The sequence below is a fragment of the Serinus canaria genome, chromosome 3 (assembly GCF_022539315.1).
Source record: "Serinus canaria isolate serCan28SL12 chromosome 3, serCan2020, whole genome shotgun sequence".
NCBI lineage: Eukaryota > Metazoa > Chordata > Aves > Passeriformes > Fringillidae > Serinus > Serinus canaria.
The window spans coordinates 33,696,046-33,718,374 of NC_066316.1; the positions used below are offsets into that span (position 1 = coordinate 33,696,046).

General features: G+C 35.8%; 1 protein-coding gene across 5 annotated transcripts in view; it reads right to left on the reverse strand.

Annotated features, from left to right (window-relative positions):
* Positions 1 to 22,329, reverse strand: part of BIRC6 (baculoviral IAP repeat containing 6) — a 175,555-nt gene that overhangs the window by 101,508 nt on the left and 51,718 nt on the right. For 2 of the 5 annotated variants that reach the window (XM_050972009.1, XM_050972007.1), the window contains exons 21-39: positions 21,737 to 21,884; positions 17,405 to 17,538; positions 16,187 to 16,333; positions 15,477 to 15,664; positions 14,517 to 14,831; positions 14,017 to 14,116; positions 13,331 to 13,545; positions 12,954 to 13,162; positions 12,305 to 12,651; positions 11,019 to 11,238; positions 9,937 to 10,070; positions 7,296 to 7,433; positions 6,372 to 6,499; positions 5,820 to 5,951; positions 3,644 to 3,859; positions 3,087 to 3,270; positions 2,551 to 2,706; positions 2,089 to 2,222; positions 370 to 523 (exon numbers count right to left, since the gene is read on the reverse strand). In XM_050972009.1, the coding sequence (XP_050827966.1) occupies positions 370 to 523; positions 2,089 to 2,222; positions 2,551 to 2,706; positions 3,087 to 3,270; positions 3,644 to 3,859; positions 5,820 to 5,951; positions 6,372 to 6,499; positions 7,296 to 7,433; positions 9,937 to 10,070; positions 11,019 to 11,238; positions 12,305 to 12,651; positions 12,954 to 13,162; positions 13,331 to 13,545; positions 14,017 to 14,116; positions 14,517 to 14,831; positions 15,477 to 15,664; positions 16,187 to 16,333; positions 17,405 to 17,538; positions 21,737 to 21,884 (3,399 nt within the window). The remainder of the gene's footprint in view (positions 1 to 369; positions 524 to 2,088; positions 2,223 to 2,550; positions 2,707 to 3,086; positions 3,271 to 3,643; positions 3,860 to 5,819; positions 5,952 to 6,371; positions 6,500 to 7,295; positions 7,434 to 9,936; positions 10,071 to 11,018; positions 11,239 to 12,304; positions 12,652 to 12,953; positions 13,163 to 13,330; positions 13,546 to 14,016; positions 14,117 to 14,516; positions 14,832 to 15,476; positions 15,665 to 16,186; positions 16,334 to 17,404; positions 17,539 to 21,736; positions 21,885 to 22,329) is intronic. The other 3 variants (XM_050972011.1, XM_050972008.1, XM_050972010.1) reach the window with 3 other exon arrangements.

A 22,329-nucleotide genomic window follows, 5' to 3' on the forward strand; every position in this document is an offset into this window, starting at 1 on the left:
AAGAAAAATTTATCACCCATTTCAGTAGTGCTCCTACAAATGAAACAAGTATGCCACTTCACTCCTTTGGGGTAGAGCCAACTACAAAAGAGCTTCCAAAATTTCCTGAGAAAACAGGAATGATTTAAAACCGCCTGAAAGTGCATTCCAAAATGTTAGAAAGTAAGATTTTCTGCTATGTTGGGCTTTTTAAAATGTAAATTTCACATTATATTTTCTCAGCTACAACAGGAAAAAAAATGTGGCATATATAAAACGTAATACTTTCCTCTTAAAATACATAGATAGGGCTAAAATTTCTTGTCCTAAGCTGTCAAATATAGTATTACAGAAAAGAGACCATGAACAGAACTTCAATTCATTGCTTACCTTGAGAGACTGATATGCTGACAGTTTGTGATCCATTTTTCTCTGTAGTTACAGGTGGTTTTGCAACAGGAATTCCAACACCACCAATGTAAGGATTGTAATTGTAGGTGCCATATTCAGCACCCCAGTAATCATACCAGGTGCTGCTTATAGGCTTAAAAAACAAACAAAAAAACAAGGAAAAACAATAAACAGCACATCTTTAGATTGCCAAAAGCTTTTCATGACTAACAACAAACTTCGAAGTTAAAAAAATTTAAAAACAGAAGATTGGTTCCAATAGCTCTAGACAATTGTTTCAATCCTTACTGCAGTATAAGCTACTGAATCCTTAGTGATTATCAAAGTCGAGCAGTGTAGTTACCTGCCTCAAAGACTCAAGAAGCCAATTTAGAAATTTTAACATCAGTTTTTCTTCACACATTTGTACCATACTGTAAATTTCGAAGCAGAGTATTACACAGATATTTTGAGGAGGTATTTATCATGACAGAATACTATACTATACTGTTAACTGCACTAATTAAGTACCTTAAAGCCTCACTGAGGCTCAGAGACTGGGCTCTGAAAAAGAAACAGCGGCGTAATCTCTACTTGTGTCATAATTTAAGATACTAAAAAAGCATATAGACACAAGGAATAAAGCAATGTAACACTGTATAAAGGCAACTTGCATAGGCCGGTCTTTTTAATGGTGAGATCCAAGACCAACTGTTATTTTACAGATAAGGAAGGAAATATAAAGAAGGATGAAGAATCAAGAAGTGGTTTTATGGTGATTTTTTTGGTAGACATCAAAGCAGGTAATAGGACAATAAAGATATCTTGGATGAAGGTGATTAAAGAGTACTGCCACATGACATGATAGGAGAATAAAGAAGGCAGGAAATATCAGTAACAGAAATTCAGCAGTAAGTGTAATTTTTGGTGGTAGACTAAGATTTAAAGAAAAAAATCTTTACATGATAGGTAATGGGTGGAAGGACATATGAGGGAATACAGAAAAAAAATCCAGTGTTTTCTGAGCAAGTGGTGAGACAGATAATTTAGGTTAATTCAAACGAGAAGTTTAAGTCAATAGTGAGAGGCATGGAAAAACTCCAAATGTTATCCTTCTAAACAGAGAAAGAGACTCAATATTTCATTATGAACAGTGTGTTTCTTTAAAGTCTAAATATTTTTGGTTTTTCAAAGACATTTTAATTGTACAACATATGTATATTTAGCCTTAATTTTAAGTATAAAAGTACTTAGTAATTTTTTTGTTCCCCAGTGAAGTAAATTTTGAAGTGAGTTGCTTCTCTTCATAGTCGGAAGCCAATCAGAGCACAAGCTATTGCTGGCTTCCTTTTTTAAATACAATACTAACAGCATAAACTCATCTTAAGATCAGTCACAGAAGTGGTGCTCTGTTCTTAATAAAAAGAACAAGACTAGATCTTGTTCTTCTATTATGCCTTTGCTGTCTTCAACATGTGCTAATGTGCGAGTAAACTCAGAACCTCTTGTTTACACAAGTATCTTCATGCAAAGGTAAAATATTTTGTGGTCAACTGAGAAGTAAATATTTACATTCTTTTCTGTTATTCCACATTAAACATCACAAAAAACTAGCAGCAGGTCTAAGATATCAAATACCACTACTGAAGAAGTGTAAGAGAGTAAGGATTTTTCTGTCTCATATATAAAGGTTATCCTGAAAATTCAGGTGTGACATACCTTGAAGACTTTGGCTGCAAGGGGATCTTTTTCCAAATCAATATCCAAAGGATCAATATCAACTTCCATTAGGTCTTGCAGTAATTCAAGATCAATGTCCTTATCTTTCTCTAATGATGACAAGGGTGGAGCACCTTGAATCATTAAAGGAATATTAACATTAGCAAGTAGAAATTATAGAACAAGGACGCATAATATACTTAACAGATAATTTTAACCTTTTTAATATTAAAACTTTGTAGAAAAAGTTAAAATATGCAATCAAGTTGCCTTTTTAAAAAGAATAGGAAAAATAACCATTTTTTACTTGCCAGATGCAAAACTAACTTAATTACTCAAACTGCCTATATTATACAAAACTATTTACACTATCACCAAAAAGTCTTTTACTGATACCTTGATAGATGATTTTTTTTTTATTCTTTTCAGTAAACAGAAATACAGAATTATGGAATAATTTACCTGTGATGTCATGTGTCAGAGGCTCATCTATGGTTTCCACTAACTGAACTGTGGACTGCTGGAGAGAGTCATCAGAATCTCCAGCTGAAGCTCCAGCATCTTCTCCCAAAGCACTCTCTTCCATAGCTTCAGCTGCTATAGGTGCCAACAACTCTCCTGGGTATTAAATTAAGCAACTTAATTTCAAATTTTATTCCCATTACAAATTAACATCCCAGTGTCTACACCAATATCATTTTTTTCATCTAACTCTAAATCCTCTGGGTGTTATTTCTTCAAGGAGAAGTGTTCTGAATAATTTTCCAATAATCATGGTGACATAAGAATGAACTTTTCAATGTACAAATCGCTCTAACTGCAATTTTAAATCACATTTTTACACACTAACCTAAACGTTATGATTTTTTGGGTTTTTTTTTTTAATAATTTAGGCTGTGTCAGCAGATTAACACAGTGATAAACTCACCCCCAAAATACTAAAGGAAGAAAGATTCAAGTGCAAGATACTTTCTAAAGAATATGATGTTAAAACAAACCTGCTAGAATATCCTGCAGCATACAAGTCAGAGAATACTGAGCCCACGCTCCTCCCCAGGAGATGTCTCCCCTGTTAAAGTCAGTTCCAACAAGAAGCAGCAATAATCTTTCTAACTGAGTCTCATTTACAATCTCACATAAATGAATTGTTGGTCTTGTAGCATTTGCAATTCTAGCAAGAACCTATTAAAAAAAAGAAAGATAAATATATGCCTATTCATAGTTAACCCTATGAAAGTATATAACTTTATTTCCTATTATTATTAGATTTTGCTTACAAATAAATCAGGTATTTTTAAGCTCATACTTTAGAATTTTATGAGTGTAATTACAGGAATGCATTTTTTCTGAAGTTAGTTTTTCCATGCAATTTTGAAGCCACCATATTGTAAGTCACACAAAAAGTGATAGATCAGAAAAACTACATCAAAAATAATTAGCAATTTTAGTGCTGCAGCTAATTCTTACCATCAAACAAGCAAAAAAGCAGTAATAGAAAATTAATTTATTGTGGTTGCTACTGCAGCTACATAGTGATGTTCCATATTCTGTTTACCTTACAGACAAAAAGAAGTAAATCTGCATGACAAGTAAAGTCCATGGACAAGAGAAAGAGTGCCAGCTTTTGCACTACAGAAATGCAACGTTCATGTGCCAGTGTAAAGGGAAGTGGTTCAATTTCTGGAGTTTCCTTTGCTGTTGATACTTCTGTATCTAAAGAAGAACGAGGCCATTCTGCAGTTCGACGCAAGCGTATTAAGTCCTTGAAGTGCTGCAGAAATGAAATTTGAAACAACAGTTACAGTTTAAACTGACCTCTAAATCCTTTCCCAATGAATCAGTGTGGCAGCAATAACAGAGACTGTGGAACTCCTTAAAAAAATAGAAGGAAGTCTAAAAATATATGAGAATCTGGAACGGAATTAAGACTTCGTTGGCAGAAATTTGTTTTGGCAGCTTTTTATCTCAGATGACAATGGCATAATCAAATTCAGTTCTGCAGAAGTGCCGATTAAGCCTTATGTATACCATAACACATATTGAAAATACATATTCTCAAAGTTTCTTTCATGTTTTCACACATGTACATAAAGCTGCAGGTACCATAAAGCAAACTACATATAAAAATAGACAGCATGGAAATTTACTTTCACAAGAACACTGACTTTTCAGTTCTTCACATTTGATAAATCATCAGGAAATTCTAAATTTCTTAATACTGCCATGATACAAAGTATGTATTATTCATACCATAAATTGAACTAATTTTGTTTTTTGATCATGGCTCTGAACTAAAACCTTTTTGACAGAGAGCCTATATGCAATGGAGAAAAGAAGGTGCTTTTATTAATCCTTTCATTCACCAAGAGCATTCATTTAGCAGCTCAGCTCATTGTATTAGCTACACTACCAGTCATTAGATAATAAGACTGGCTCTGATAATCTCAATTAAGCCATAGCTACTAAAGTAGACCAAAGAAAGAGCTATTCAGTAAGACAAAGATTTCACTTACTCCTAAATGCAGTACATGGATCACGTCACTCACAGCTTGTCATAACTAAAAGTGATTAGTAGGCGAAATAGCAAAACACGCATAAAATGAAACTATTAAGGGTGCAGTAACACCTTAACTACAAGAAACTACAAGAGGAAAGATCTTTAGTTCAACACAGTTTTTTTATGCAACATGGCTACTATAAAGTGAGACTTCAAACAGCTGGACAGCACAGTTCAGCCAGTAACTCATTTAAAGATGTCTCAAGGGGCCACCAGTGGAGCAGCTCCCTTGGTATAACCTGCTGGAATAAAGCAGAAGATAGTGCAGGAAAGAACAGCTCATGACAAGCACAGTTAGTGAAAATTTAGGGCTTTATTTTTATGCTAGTGATTTTCTTTTTTACATAATTACTACAAATTTTAAGATTTCCCTTTAGATTGCCTGTAAGATCCAACATCATGTAATCTCCTTGCACAGACCTATTTTCAGGCATCCTAAAAGACATGAATACTTGAACTAGGGAGTAAATATTTCAAGAGAAATATTTCTCTCAAAATATTGATATTTCAAGAGAAATGTCACCTAAGTTTGGTAGCTAGAAAGATTTACACATTTTTGGTGTTCCCTGCAAAGTCCACATTGTCATTGTCTGAAATCCCTAAATTTCAGCAACTCCTCTCATAGCCAAAACAATTCTTTAATTACATCATCAACTCTCACTATCTGGGGCCTATTGCAAGATGTCACAACTGAAGTGGTGGGTATCTTTAGGAAGCTAAAGAGCTTATGACAAACTTCAAAAATAATTCTCAAAAGTCATATTTATTAGTTTGGGAAGACAGACATTGACATGATTACTTTTTGATTACTCAATCAGGAAAGCATCTAGAAGAGCATCATGCATAAAAGCTAGTCATATAAAGTACTACTTTATCTCTCTGTTGCTGTATGTTATCCAAAGTTTAATGACACGACTGGCATCCTCAAAGCTACAGGTTTATTAGTAATGTTGGGCATGACTACCTAAAAGAATCCTGTAGAACAATAAACTATTTTTCACAGAGCAATAAATTTCCAGATGGCTGCTTTTTTTCAGTATTAGAATATACTTGATAGCAGCCATGATGAAACAACTTTTTGTAATAACGTCAAAGTAAGACAAAAATGACTTTGCAGGAACAGGTCTTTTCACATAAAGGACAAGAAGTCAGTTACAGTTTCAGAGCATCATACCTTTGAAGTAGCCTGCTTTAGTTTTGCCTGTTCTACTAAAAGTTTGTATGATGATCCTTTGTTGCTTTGTATTTTCTCTTTTTCCATCTGTTCCACCAAAGCCTTCTGTTTTGCTTTTAATAAGTTAAGTTGCTAAAAGAAAATGTTAATAGGAATAAATGAAAATTTAAGCAATAAGATGTTAAAAGGATCAGTATGTTCACATGATAGCAATCTTCAGTTCAAACTCTAACTCAAGCTTTTAAAATACTTTAAAATCACAGCTTAGGTGCTTGCACTCAGGGGTACTCAGATTTGTGTAGAAAATACATTATATTTATTGTTCAGTAGAGTACAACAGTACACTCCAACATTTGTTTTTCTAGCAGATCCCTTGCCCCATGGTTTTAGATGAATGTCAAAGAAGTTAGGCAGCCTTTAGCTACAGAATCAGACCTATGCAAAAGCAAGGCTGAATGAGTCCCGATGCCAAAGCTGTTGTTTCAAGAAATGAGATATCCTATAAATGAGACACACTGCTGTGAAAATGGCCACTATCATGCAGGAAGTCACCTGTTTATGATGCACGAGCTGCTTTCTGATCTTTCGGGAATACAGTCTATCGAGGCTACTGTTCCCTTTAGTAGATCTGCTCAGACTCTGAGTGTGAAGGCTATTATTTATAAAACTCCACTGGTTTCCTAATGGAAATAAAATTTTAAAAAATTAATCCATCTTATTAAACTTCATTTAACTCTAGAGAAAAGCTTTTATGTTTCAATGGTTAGCATCTCCATATACTAAGTATTAAAGAAACGAGCTAAATCCAGCTCTTGGCATTATTTAACTATCCCCCCTCCTATAGTATTTCTGTGTGATATTAAAATGCTGGGGTACCATCTCTTTTTCATTATTCTTAGAGCATATAAGCAGGCAAGCAACTCTGTCCTAAGTAAAAACAGATAAACATCTTCATAACATAAAAGCTTCATTTTAATTTTTAGAAAGATATTAAAAGAAAACCACAGCTAAACAAAGCATAACAATTATAATAATGATGACAATAACAACAATATATAGTACTTATTATTATTATTATTTACTATTCTTATGAAATTAAAGAAAACCAGACAAAAACCAATTTAAAAATAGTGGATACAAATACCAAAACTTTTATGAAATCATACTGCTGGCCCTTTCTCACAATACAGTGTCTCAACATGGTGCACATTCAATTGTAAAATCCCAGTCACACGGTAATACACAGACATTTCACAAATTAAAATCAATCTTGCATTTTTCACTTGAAAAAATGAAAGAGATTACATTTATAGGAGATGTAGATGTAAATAAGTAGACAAGAATGAAAATAAAAGGATCAGAACATACATTTTAAAAATCTCTTTTTTCAAGTGAATTGAAAATGCATTTCAGGTATTTGAAAAGCTCCCAGAACAATACCCATAGAATCAAGTTTTGATAATAAAGGTGATGCACCTGTCAAAAAGCGTTCCCTCTCTTTTCCATTCAGAGGCTTCTTGGCTGTGGCTGCTTCATCTTCAACAGTAGCTACATAATCCAGTAGTCTGGACACCAGCATTACAACCCAACTGATCATGGGAATATCTAAAACTCCTTCAAAATAAACAAATTTCAGTGCTTTAATAAATTTCTGGAGACATAAACATAACATATTTCATTAGGCCACAAAGACTCCACTCCACTCTTTTTGTTTTTTAAAAGGAGAGTTAGAGTCTAAGCACTCATAAATGAGGAAAGAAATCAGCACTTAGGTGCAAACGAAAATGTCACAGTTCCCTTAGTCGATTAAGTCAGATGTCAAAAGCTTCACCTCAACTGTTCAAACTAAAAACTAAGCAGCATTTTTCTTAAAAATAGTCAAAAATTTAGAGTCTAAATTTCCTAAATACCAAAAGCATAATGACAGCTGCTTGCATTAAAGTACATGAAGTAGATAACTCAAATTCTACAGCTTGCAATTCCTCCATCAAGCAGGGCTCCAATAAGATAGTTATAACCATGCATACTGATACCTCCATCTTTACTTCTCCATGAGTGCATATTATGTAGCCATCTGAATAAGTAACAGGAAAGCCAAGAGTGACTTCAGACTAGATGAGCCACACTGGTGGCACTAAAGACTGGCTAATGCCTGTTTCAGTCTCACACTTTAAATGCCGTATTTTTGTACAGGCAGAAAGGAAAAAAACTTATCTTGCGCATCATGCAAGAAAAATCTTTGTACATATGGAAATCCTAATAAGCAGTTCCAAAGTGAACTCATGACTGCTCAACAAAACCAGAAACCTGCAAATAATGACCACTTAATTGCAGTCATTATGCAAATGGCATTATTCTACCATGTCAATATAGCAAAGACATCTGCACTAGAGGTTACATCCACATTTTCAAATCAGGGCACTGTGCTGAGCCACATTTAACTACACTGTGCTCTTCATGCACTGACCTCAAAAAAATTGCAATTAATTCAAACTATTATTAAAGACAGATCAAACAAGAAAACTAAGGCACAGAAATGATCCATCCAAAATCACATGTAGCTGCTGGCATCCAAGCCTTAGGATGCAGCCTAACTTGTTAGCTGCAGTTTCCTGAGCACACTGACACAAAGCAGCCCATCCCATGGAGGCAGAGGAAGGACCCCAACAGGTCCATAACAGGACCTGGACTGGAATCACAGACTAAATTGCAAGAACAGAAATGAGGAGCATTGGTGACTGCAAAACACCTTTTTGACTGGCAGAATAAAAAGAAAGAATCCTGCTACAGAGTGAAGTACATACCTTTTCATACTTCTGTTAAAACAAGACCATTTATTTTCCTTTTATCTCACACACACAAAAAAATAATTTCTCAGCTTCTCTCCCTCCCTCCCTCCTTTTGCTTATTCCTTTTTTCCTCTTCCGGTCTCAAAGTTTACAACCTCTCTCCACCCATAACACTCACCTCTTGCTCTGATTTTCCTTTGCTTTTTCACTTTTTCCCCAGTAAGTATTCATCCCTTTGACCCTGATTTATGTGTGACAGTTCTTAAATAGGAATTTCTTCTGCCATACCTGATGCTTCCACCACACATAATATTGCCCTAGTACTCACCTGTACTGTCCAGGAGGAAGGAAGCTGGAAGACCAGCAAATAAAGCTCTGAAGTATCAGTTACTTCTGCTTCCTAAAGTCCTCCATGAGGACAACTAGTAAGGCAAGAGCTATGAAAGGAATTGGAAGCTGTGGGGAGAGTGCAAACAGAGGTAGAGGAGATGTAAGCTTGGGTTTGCCTCAGACTAGTTAGAGACTATAGCAGGATATGGCCCCAATAGAGAAAGCACATGGTAGATCAGTGGGAAGCAATAGGACAGCTTCTGATACCAGCTGTAGATCTGTTAACATCAAGATACATGGGAAAACTAAGGACAGAGTCTCAGCTGGCACTTCACAGAACTCACAGGGCTAAGAATTTTAAACAACTGATCTTCTATAATGGTTTGCTACCTGTACATAATAAATGAAGGAGCCTAGGGTGTGATGTTTTCAAAAATAAGAATTTGTGTCAACCTTGGGGTAGTTAAGAGAAAACTCAAAGAAAATCAAGTTTGTAGGATATAATTCCAGTAATTTTTTTGGATCAAAAAAATGTAAATTCCTTGTAATTACAAAAAGCTCCACAACAACAAACTGTGTAGTCTGCAGAAACCATGCAGATACACTTAACAAACTTGTTTTCCTATCTGTTTCACCTCAAAAACTTGAAACTTAGAAAGAATCTCATGAGCAAAAAGGTGCATTTCTCTCCAACCATTAAATTCCAAACTCATTCACTAGAGCTGCCTATACATTGAATGTTCCCCCCACTCTGCCAAAGCTTCCTAGCTGAATTATAAATACTCAAATAGATTTTGCTGTTTTAATGGGGTGGGGAAAGGATTCTCTTTTAGCACCTAAAGAACAAGAAGATTAATCACATTTTAAAAGACGACTGTGTTTTAGAAATATAGTAAACAAGTGATTTCTTCTTTTAATACACCAAAAATTGTGAGTTAGTCTCTTAATTTTCCAGTTTATAATGAATATGAAAAGAATCTCCCAAATTAGAAGGCTACCTTCAGTTCTTCTGTGCACAGGTAAATGAGGTTGCAGTGGTGACAGCAGGTTATCCAGCAGATTAAGTAAACTTTCTAAAACACCACTGTTGCTAAGCGATCTTTGGCCAATGCAAGAAAGCAACATGAAGACCCTAAAAATAAAATTTACATATTTAAGATTTTATTTCTTTTTCAGAATCAGTAATATCCTGCAACACCCCTTATATAACATTACTGTCCTAGGCTTTCATCTGAGACACAGACAGGTTGCTACAGAAAGTAGTACTGCGGGTCCAGATAGTAGACAGGATTTCACACTTATTGTTAAGGTTAATGCAGCATTTTAGGGTGAACATCATCTCTTTCACCCTCAAGAGGTCAGCAGAGTCTTCCTCATCTGAAACAAGATCTCGTCCATTTTATTTTCTATTACATATTGCTGATAACAGGGAAAGAGAATGAAATCAATGGATTCTTATATTCTTGAATTAATTATTTCAAAAATTAATTCATAATCTTTTAAAAAGATAGGAATATATAGATGTTGCTGTTCAAAAAAGACAGATAGCCTCTAAGCAGCAAATATGTTTGATTAAAATAAAATGCTAACATTTAGAACATTAAAGACCTCTATCAATAATCTAAAATAATCTATACATCTAACATTTAGTGCTCAACTCTACACATTCTTGCTCTTCTTATCTCAGTGCAGTCTTTTTGCAGTGAATGCTAATAGTCTACCTTCCAGTCTCAATCCCACTTTCAAATACTGAAGAAGAGCAGCTCTATGATGAGAGCACATTTAAGCCTGATAAAAGAGAAGGCCATTTTTGACGCTGGACAGCAATCCTGCTAGGTATGTGAAGATCTCCAAGTAAGAAATAATAGCAAATTTTTGTGGTGTAAGAACCAAATAGGTGCAATAAATAACTGCAATTGGACATCATCTGCAGTGCTTTTTTGGGTCTATTTCTTAAATCAGTGAAAACCATGGATAAGTACCCTTCAGTCCCATTTTGTCAATTCCAATGCTAAGTTATGAACAATGAAATTACTTTACTGATCCACAGGTAATTCATCAATATAGATTTATACCTTACCTGTCTTGTGGAAATATGAGAAGTTGCTCTGAATTGTATAATTCCTGCAGTACATTTGAGAGAAACTGACCCCACCACCTTTCACCTCCACAGAGCTGAACCAGCAGAAGGCCAGTATGCAATCGTATCTTGGGGGTTCCACTGATGCACAGGTGTTTAAACAGCTCCTCACAAGCTTGAGCATGAAAAGTACTCTGCAGAACCACAGGAACTGAGTGCCCTTTTAAGAAAAGAAAACACCTCTGTTTAAAGAGACAGTGACTTGAAAACACAGGAAGAAGTTTGCAGTAAGTTTTTCAAACTACGACAATTAGACTAACTGGCACAGGAGTAAAGGAGGTGGGAACATATGGGGAGATGGTGGTTTGTAGGTAAATCAAAGACCAGGCCATTTGGTCAAATCCAAATCAATACTATGTCAGTGCAAATACACCACAGAACCTACATGAAGCAAATACTACACCTCCATCATGTTTTAGAACAAACTGGCACAGAAAATCCCACAACAACTTATCAACAGAATAATGTTTGCTTTTTTTGTGGTTTTTTTTTTTTTTTTTTTTTTAACACCACCAACTCCTACTTAGATTTTTCAATTCCAATTCGTCAAGACTTCATTCAATGGCAAGCTTAGGAAATAAAAATCTTTACTGGGTATCAAAAAATCATGAACTAACTAGAAATGCTGGTTTTATGAGTTCACTACCACCACCACTCCAGAGGAAACTTCTGCTTCCTCAGCCTGCTTCTAACTGTCTAATCCATGCCCAGCATTGCACTGGCCTCAATTGCTCACAGATCCTTTCACAAGGTGATTCTGCCTGTGAAAACCACCTGAGTATTCTGCCTGGGCAGTTTTTTGTTACTTCAGCAAACTGGATCATCCCAAGAAAGATCAGATGACCATCTGAAAAAGGAATATGCAGGAATACACAAAAGCGAGAAGGACCTTGACGTCTTCTCCTGTCCTTTTCAGGAAGTGGTTAGGCCAGCCTGGGGCCACTGATAAAACTTTACAAAGTATGCTATCAGCTACTAAAATCACAGTAGCTGTGGCTTGGAGCAGCCTGGTCTAGTGAAAGGTGTCACTCTCCATGGCAGGGTGTTGGAACTGGAGGATCTTTAAGATCCCTTCAAACTCAAACACCATTCTACATTTCTATGATTCTACATCTAATCATAGTATAAAGGCCTTATAGTAGAAAAGTGCAGGTCAAGACATAAAAATACTTGGAAATTGTTTCTACTGACATGACAAAAAAATCAAAACCTCAAAAAATACTAACCATTGGATGAATGTAGCAAACTGAGCAAAGTATCCAGTAAGTATCTAATGATGGTGCGTAGCTGTTCTGTAGATGACATCTGAATCAACTCTTTTGGATCAGATTGTTCCTTCAGTGTTTTCCTGCTTGCACCTAAAGCTACTTTGAGTCTCTGAACAGCATGGTGAGCCAAGTTGAGCTGAAGCTGCAGCTGAATGCAATCCTGGTAAGCAGAAAACACTCTGCTGTCTTCTTCTACTGCCTTGTCTGGCTTTCTCAAAAAGTACTGGGCATTGTTAGCACTATTGAGTGGTGGCAGGTCAATACTCTGCAGGAGGATTTCTAACCGATGACAGGCCAAATTGTACCTAAAGGGAAATATTCAAAAAACACAATTCAATACACATTAGTAAACAGCAACACATTTAACAATCACCCTGCCAGAAGCCAAATTCTGGTCCATTGTGAATGCACTGTTAAAACAGATAGAGAAAAAAAATACAGTGTAGTCTTTATTATTACAATAAAGATATTCACAACAACTCTACAACAGCAGACTACTTTTTGGTCTGAAGAATATAATGGGAAGAAAAAAAAACCTACAACATTATGATATCCCAATGGTTTACATTAAAATAATTAGCAAATACACTTTTTTTTTCCTTCTAACCTGCATTGTATGTCTTCTTGCAATGCAACCATCATTGCCAAATGTTGATCAATTTCTGGCTGATTTGCTGATTCACCTTCTCCTCTGAGGGGATCATGCATTAGTTTCAGCTCATTTTCATAGGGTAGGATATAGGTATGGCCATAATAAAATCCTAATGGGATTTTTGCTCTGGCATTTGTGCTACCATATCGACCAATAACAGTGATCTGAAAGAAAAGGCAACTATATTGTAACACAATTGTATCAAAACAGGAAAAATAAACACCAAGTCAAAAATAAATTAAAAATTTATAGCCAAAAAGAGTTTGGTCTGAAGGCACCTTAGGTGGAAGTTCATGTACTAACAAACATCAAGAACTTTAACATCCTTTTACCTTCATAAACCTGCAAACTGGGGGCGGCAACAAGTCATGTAAAATAAGTGAATGTGTGCTAATGTCAGTAGCCACTACCAGTCGCCTTCCATCCACTTCTTCTCCTAAAGTCCAGATGTCAATGGACAAAGAAGCCAAATCTCCACAAGTGGGAATCAATACATCCGTCAGTAATATAGGTCTTCCAAAATCAAGGGTCACAAATCTTCTTGCTCCTAAGTGAGAAAAACACAGGATTGCCTGAAAGACCAGTGTGTGCTAACCAGCAAGACATGTTACTTCTCAAACAATAAAGCCATTATTTTTGCATTGTTTAAAAGGTATATTTGCATACTTGAGGCTAAAAATAGCTACACAATCCCAGAAACTCCTCAGTACAGCTTGAACACTTTGAGAAAAAAATTTTGGCATCAACTTTAATGAAGCTGTTTTGCTTTTTATGCATTATTTTTGAACAGGTGCTCTGTTCAGAAACCCAACATATTCCCCAAGACTACAGCATTTTTCAACTATCTTCAAGTGCTAGGTCTTAAACTCACAGGTATCACAGAATACAAACCGAGAAATGTCTTTACTCTGGAAAGCTAAGAGAGACTGTAGCTAAGCAACTTATTTAAAGCCCCAAAAAATATTCCACTTCTTACTAGAACATGTGTCAAAACTGCTATTAGGAATTGTGGTTTTACCTGAGTGCATTCGCTCTATAATAATTGACTGATGAGGTGGAGGTTGAAGAAAATGTGAAGCATGAGATATTGCAAGAGCAAGGCCAGATCCAAGTGGATTCTAAGGAGCAGAAAAACATCAGTAAAATTCAGTGATTAAAATCTATGCATTTTATGTGAGCTGTTAAAGATATATAATTTTGACAACACTACACCTTAATTTGAGCATGAACCATCAAAATATATGAACTACTAAATTCAAAGGATTATTAACTCCTTACACAGTTAAGCTAGCTCCTATAAAGAGAACCCAGTTAAGGTACTGTAACAATATTATCTTGCTTTCATAAGTTCTTTTCTCATGGTACAAATTTAGCAATATATTTTTCACATCTCACCCAAATATATATATATATATATATATATATATATATATATATATATACTAGCACTCAAGTACAAATTAAGACCCTGGTAATGCTTACAGCATCTTGTTTCTCTAAGAAAAAGAAAATAATTACCATTCTAGACTTGCTGGTATTTTTGTTATGTGCTGCAAGGTTAACTGTTGGGGGGTCAATGACTGAGCCAGGAAAAAGCTGAGCAAGCTCTGCATTAATAACAGCAGAAACTGCTTCATTAGGTGGAGTCAAAGGTGGAGTCATGAAGAGAGGAGTTGTTTTTGGTGTGGGTGGAATGACATCTGAAGGATGAATGAAGAACCCTGGAGCTGCTACTGTATTGGAAGGCACAGAGTTGTGTACAGGACCAACTGCTGATGCTGCTGCTGCCGCTGCTGCCGTTGTCTGATGCAGTTTTGCTTCCAGCTTAGCTTTCTGTGGAGAAGATGAAAGCAATGTATGTAGCAGATAATCCTACTTGTGAACATGGGAGTAGCACTGAGCCACAAGTTCAACTTTGATTATCCAACTGGATTTAATAAACCTAAGCTACCTTCAACACAGGTAAGCTGAAAAAAGCTTATAGATAAGCTGAAAAATTAAACTATTAAACTATTTAATTTGACTCACAAGCTGAGTAATTATATGGAATAATAAAACATGAGTAATTATATGGAATAACAAAAAAAAAAGTAAAAACCCTACACTGAACAGCAAAGTAGTGTCAACACAGCCAAGCACTGGCCAGCTAACAATGGCTTTATGACTGGCACTTCCCTGTGTCAGCAACTGTCTTAATTTCAGTATGCTTTTTCAATTCAGAATGATATACTTATGAAGACTTGGGTTTCATTACAAACTCCCAACCCACCCTTAAAATACACAAAAAATAAGTCTCAAAGACCAAAGAAGGATGGGAGACACTACCAGCACTTTGCTTAAGAAGAGTGAACCAGAGTGCTGAGCAGTTCCTTCCTCAAATACACTATGGAGAAAAAAAAAAGTCATCTAGCTCTGCAACTACTTTCTCAGCTTTCGAAGTTTAGATACAGCACTAAAAAGAGCCAAATGGCCTCCAACCTGTTGCTGAAGCTTCAAAAGCTGCTGCTGTTTCTCTTGCAGCACCTGGAGCTGTTGCTCGGCTGAGGCCATGGCATGAGAGAGAGACTGCAAAGCTACCTGGGCTGCTGAACTCAGTGCTGTCGAGGCTTCCCCAACTGTTCCAGAAGAGAGGCCACCAACTGCTGGGGTAACCCCAAAGGTACTCACTGGCATGAAACAAACAAACAAAATAAAACACCTATGTAGAAATTATAAAACACACATTTAATTCTTTATAAATTGTTCAGAGCAATGCAAAAACAAGTGAAACTTCTTTTAAATCCAGTTCTTGCTACAAGGTAACATCATCTTGAGTTACAAAGTATATGGCTTGTAGACTATGCACTTGGTCTTGCATGTAACACTTGGATTACAGAAAAGCCATGTATTGCTCTGGAATTCTTACACCACAAAAGCTTTTAAGGTAAAGATGCAAACTTGTACATTATACTCTCCAATAGAAACAAATGGATTCAAGTTAATATTTTTTTCAATCCACTTTGTTTGCTAAGATCCAAGACGTTTAACTTCACATATAGAAATTATTCAAGAAAAAAAAAATCACAGACAAAAACATTTTAACATTTTGTAAAACTACAACAATGAGTTTTTCAAACAGTGCCATAATGTTAAATTAAAAATGTACTATGGAACTATGCTAAGTAGAAAAAATGAAAAATTGTATATACCAGTAAACGTACTTGCATCGTCCCTTTCTATTCTAGTTCCATCACTTGTTGAAACACAGGTAAAGTGCAGAGGTTCAACTTCCAGAAGTCCAGTAAGGGAAGTAAAACTACCTTCAGCAGCTGCACAGCTACTTATTTTCCCATTTCCTGAAAAAGAAACATGTATCTGCACAGTCAGCCAATGTTTTCTTCATAGTGACATTTCAATTAATGAAATGTCAAAAGGGACAACTAAATATAATGCACATATTTTATTAGATCATGTTGTAGAAGAAGCAACATTACATTATCACATCCTCAATATAAAAGGGGATTTGCTGTCAAATCTGAAGAGAGCATATTAATAAGTCAAATTGTCAACTGTGACAGAAGTGTAGCATAACCTTAATTCCAGAAAAAAAACATATATGGATGCTCTATTTTTTCTACACTGAAAGCAAATTAGCTTGCAAAAATATATTGATGTTACCTGAAAGGAAGAGGAAGAAACTGTCAGACCAACTAAGAACATAGACATATTTAGTATAAAACCCAGACTATGAATCAATATCCAAACAAATTCAGAGTTGCATGGAGGAAGGGACAAGAAGGAGAAAGACAATAGCACACAAGAGAAGGAAAGGAATCACTATGACTGATGACCACACTTACTATGGAAATAATTTCCTGACAGATAAAAACTATTTAGTTCTTTAGGACACCGCAAAGCTTAAAGAGTCACTTATAAATTAACCTGAGAAGATAGACACAAATATGCTTTTAAGATATTTAACTCCTCTAAAACGGAAAAAATACCTCATTAAACCTTTGTATTTAAGTAGAAGAATGCCATATAGCAGCTTTCCAACTTCAGAAAAATCCATTTAGGTTTCTTTGCCTATGTGAGTCCTGCTAGCCTAAATGAATAATAACACAGCTCAAGGAAGTTACTTGAAAGAGGTGCCAGATGATTCCTAGATGACTGACCCACAGAATGAGAGCAGCCTTTCTGTCTAATCTCTACCCTGAGATATTCCACAGGATAAGAAAACAGATTCCAGAAAGAGGCTTTTTCTTCTTGTCCTAAGGCCACAGGAAATGTAAAAGATACCATGAGCAAGAGAATACCTCTCGGACTTCAGCTTGGTTGGAAAGTATAAAATCACATCTTCAGGAAAAGAAAACACTATAACAGATTTACTCATTCTACCACAATCAATCACTGCTAAACATACATACCTGATAGAACATCAGACAAATCAATTTCATCTGACTGCACTCCAATACTGCTGTTGTATACATTTTTACAAGAAGAGCCACATATTTCCAAATCAAACAGAACTGGATCAAAAGGTGAGCTGTATAATCCATATCTGCAAATAAGACAAACAGCACCATTCACACAACAGGAACTCATATAAAATTATTTACAGTAAAAGACCAAGTATTTTATGATCCAGATTTATTACACTCCAAACTATTCTGTTCATTCGTTAGACACATCTTAGAAATTATCACTTGCTTATAGTTTATTAAAATTATTTATTTGATGGCATTTTCAAACAGCTTATAATGCTAAGCAAGTAATTTCCTTGAAGATGTAATATTGTCCTGGAAACATGACACACAATCACACTAGACATGAAAATAGAACAAGCCTTAGACAATGAGCAAGACACACACCTGCACATGGTAAATGAGACATTAGTCTGAAGTCAATAAAAACACAGTACTGTTTCAAAATGGCAGAAGAAATTCCACCTCAGCTTGTTCTTCCAGCTGAAGTAAGAATTAAAAAAGGAAATGCTGCTAGGCATACCAATCAACACTTGTGATAAATACCTCAACAGAGGAAAACTCATAGCATTTACTCTGGCAGTACTCGAGGGCAAAAAATAGCACTATCACTCCAAGTTGTCCCAAATTAATTAAGGCTTTATAAGCCAAGAACAAGGAAACTCCAAAGTAGTATCAAAATCAGTGAGTTTGTTTTGTTTGTTTGTGGGTTTGTTTTTGTTTAAAGGTGGGTTTTTTTGTTTTGGGGTTTTTTTAGTGTTTACCAATACCTATTATCAGCCAATTACCAATACCTGAAAAGAGGAAAAAAATGGAAATCAGGCTAAATTACTAAAGCCAGAGTAGAACGAAAGGCATCTGTGTAGATACAAAAGTGAGAAACAACACTCTGCACTTTGGCAAGAGACAGAAGAAATTGGAAATATTTCCACAAACACACTAGCAAGGGTAGTAAGTTCTTCCACTCCCTTTTCCTTCTTCCTCCAAGCAGTCCCTCTTTTCTTTACCAGCTGAGGTAAAAGCCCCCAACATGCTGACAAGGCTGGAACTTAAATGTTTAAATGTCTTTTTTGATCAAATAATCACAGAAGTGTAAATGTCTACATGAATACAACACCAGCACCAAGGTAAAAACCTTTTTTTGAACACAGGCCAAGAAAACATGCTCCTGTAAAGTGGCTACTAAAACACACAAAAATGCTCAGACAAAATTCAGTGTGGTACCCTCACAGCCTGCTTTAGACATCAGATTTAAACATTGAATAAATCAGGTCAGCTCAACACTAACACTGATTACTTACATGTTTTAAATAAAGAGTTTGATTTATTAAATAAGCAGGTGATGAAATGTCAAAATTCGGCAAGAGTATTGTAGAGTAGAATCAGAATTTTAACATACTGCAGAGGGTTTAATTTATACTGTCCAGCCCAGATTTATTTCAACAAGTATAGTGCCTTTTACCTGTTCTTCAGCAGGAATGATCAGGTTCACAGTTTTGAGTTTCCTTACCAATCCTTTTCACAAAAGGACATAGAAGGTACATCAACAAAGACTAAATCAAGAACGTAATGTAAAAACTTATCAATCACTGTATTCATCCGTGCAGTAATGAATGTAAACTATGTGAAATACCTCTTCTGGTTCATTCATCAGTGCCCTCAACTAGAATAATGTGTAAAATTTTGTGTATCACAATACAAGGAAGGCAATGACCAAAGAAGCTGAAGGAAATTCTTTAGGAATGACTACAGATCTGGAGAATACAATGAAGATACACATACACTTCAGACATCCAGAATTTGTGTAGAATGAAAGAATCTGCTCTCCAGTGCCAACATGGGGAGGACACAAGCACTTGTTGTTATCTTATGGCAGGGGTTCCATACTGTTGTCTCCTTATCACAAAAGATTCACACCTTCTTGGTGTTTCTCGTGGGCAGCTCCTCAGGGCACCAACTCTTTCTTCTTCACACAGTTACCAACTGACTCCAGTTCCCCTCTCAACCAGCCAACCCACTCTTTTATAACACTGTTCTTATTGGTTACAGCAGTGGCCTGTTAAAGTCAGGCCTGTTCATAATCTTTGCTAATTGGCCCAGCTGCAACTCCTTAGGGGTAAGATTACTTTCTACAGTATCTTTATTTTCTTATATTCTATCCCCCTACAAGCACTAAATGGAGCAGCAGGAGAGTTTTCAGATTAGATGAGAGCCAGAGACAGTTCAAGTGCGAATCATAACAATAACTAAATCATGTAACACCTTACAATATTTAGAATCATTTAATTCCATGATGACAAGAATGTGGTACTTTCAATAAGAGGCTGGAGAAATTGTTTTAGATTTGCTAGAGACAAAACCAACCTGTTTTTTTGTAAGACAGTCTAAAATCCTATCTAAAATCCCTTTTTTATTGTTTTATGAACTGCAAATCATGTAACACACCCTACTGGCCTTATCCTTTCAAGTTTCACTTGATTTATTGCAGCACATGATAGTAAAATAAGTATTATTCTCCCATGAATGTGCAGATCTGTTAATAAGACATCTGCTTTTAGCTGATTACCAGATGTTAGCCTATTGCACCTGGGACCAAGGACAAAGAGGAAAAACACAATAGTGTAAATTTTGCAAGCCAAACGTAGACAAAAAAGATACAATTCGGGGAAAGGGAAAAAGGGGAAAGTTATGGCTGCCTACAAACTTCTGTTTATAAAAAACGGAACATAAAAACCAAAACCCAAAAATTACAGTATTCTCTCAATCCACAGACTTATGAAAGACCCACAAATTTTGCCTGAATTAGTAAACTAAATCAAGAAATAGTCAGTCCTTGCTAGAGAGCTATTGTAATCAAATAAGGGATTTCCTGCTACTCTTCAAACTACCTACGGGGTTATGGAATTAAAAGAGAAAGCAAATTACGTTTCAAGAAGAAAATCAGTAAAACACTGTCTAGAAACATTCAGAAAATCTAAGCTTGAAGGACACCAAGAACGGGCTCACTTCAGAAATCTTCCCTTGCGATGCAGACAGCATGTGCTCCCCACAAGGTGATCTGAAATGTCACATGTACCAAATTCAAAAGTGGGCAACTGTAAAGAAGGAAAACCTTCTAAGAACCTTAATTGCTTCCAAGTACTTTTTTAACAAAGTACTTGGAAGCAATTTATACGAAGGATCAACTTGATTCCCACAGAAAGGTGCCATTCTCATGTCAAGTATAATTTTCACTTTTGTCTCCTCCATTTGATTCAATTCACTTGTTTTTTTAAAATTCTAAATTTTTCCAGATACCATTTCTTTTGCTGGGATAGGTATTCTAATCAACTGTAACGACTACAAATGGTGAAATTAATTAACAACTAAGCTGAGGAATACAGTAGACAGCAGGATAAGGATCCAAGTATAACACCTGAGACTAAGTTTTTATGAAGTATTTTGGAATTATAGTTCTTCAAAAACAAAAGCAAAAATTAGCAGATATTCTCCCTCCTCTACACCTTCCCTTACTACATTTTCTATTACATTTTGATTTTACCTGAAAATTCTGAACTAACCTCCACCAAACCTTTTCTACCTTGATCTTGTTTGGCTTTGAGGAAAACTCTTGCACCCAAACCACAACTGAAAGAGATGTCAAACAGCAGTATTTTTCCTTCACCAAAATGCAGCTTTGGAAGCTGCTACACAACTGAATCATCCAAAATTTCCTTTTCATATCATCTAAGTCCAAACTTAAATGGCCAATCAGTTCAGTATGGAAAAGATGTAACATCACAGTCCTAAATTACACTGATATATAATTTAAAAGAAGAACCTGCATTCCCACTAAATTACTCCAGGTCTCTACACCTAGAATATGGCCTTTGGAAGAAATATGTTAAATGTACTGTCAACCTACTGAAAGACTATAGCTTTGTGAAGCACTGTGCCAAACTGAAACGATTTAATATACTTAATTCCTTCCAGGAGTCAAAATATGACATGCTGTTAAAGTCTTTACACTAAAAATCATAAATACTAACTTAAGGATTCCACAGACTTCAAACACCACATACATATTTGCTAATTTAACATGTGACACAGCAATTAAATTCAACTTTAATTTCACACAAGTTAAAACTATTTTCCTGAACTTTAGCAAATTAATTCTTGCTCAAACAAATACAGCAAAGTGTTAACACACAACCTTTTTCAGAACACCAAAGGACCGCATTAGATGGTTCTTAGGCCTGTTTTTATTAAGTCTACAACAACCACATTTCTTACTACCTTGTCTGAAGTAACGCTTCCATTGGTGTTAGGCGATCCTGCAGCTGCCGGGACACCGCAGTCAGCAACGATGCACAAGCTGTGCTGCATCCTGCCAGATCTTCATCTTTTACATAGTTCAGCAATACAAAATACCAATACACAGATCCTGCATTAAAAAAAAAAAATTCACGTGAAACATGACAAACTTTTGACTGAGAAAGTGATAATTACCTAATGGTCTGAATACAGACTAGGAGATATTCTACCCCTTCCCCTTTCTTGAGAGGCTTTAATTAAGAATCATTCTGCAATCTTAAGTTCCTACAAGTACTTCTGATTCTCTTATCAACTAACACATAATTGAAGGAAAAAAGGGTTCCCAAGAGACAGCTCTGCACACTTCCTTCATTTCTCCTGCTGACAGCAATCAAAATGCTCTTGATATATTAAGGTGCTTGGCTAGAGGCTCCAATCCCACCAGAGCCAAGCCATACTCCAGAGCCAACTCTTTTCCTCCTTCCATCTTCTGGTTCTGGTTGCTGTCTCCTTAATCCATATTTGCTGGAGGCACTGCTTCCAAACAAATCAGTTCTGGCAGCACAGTACCATGG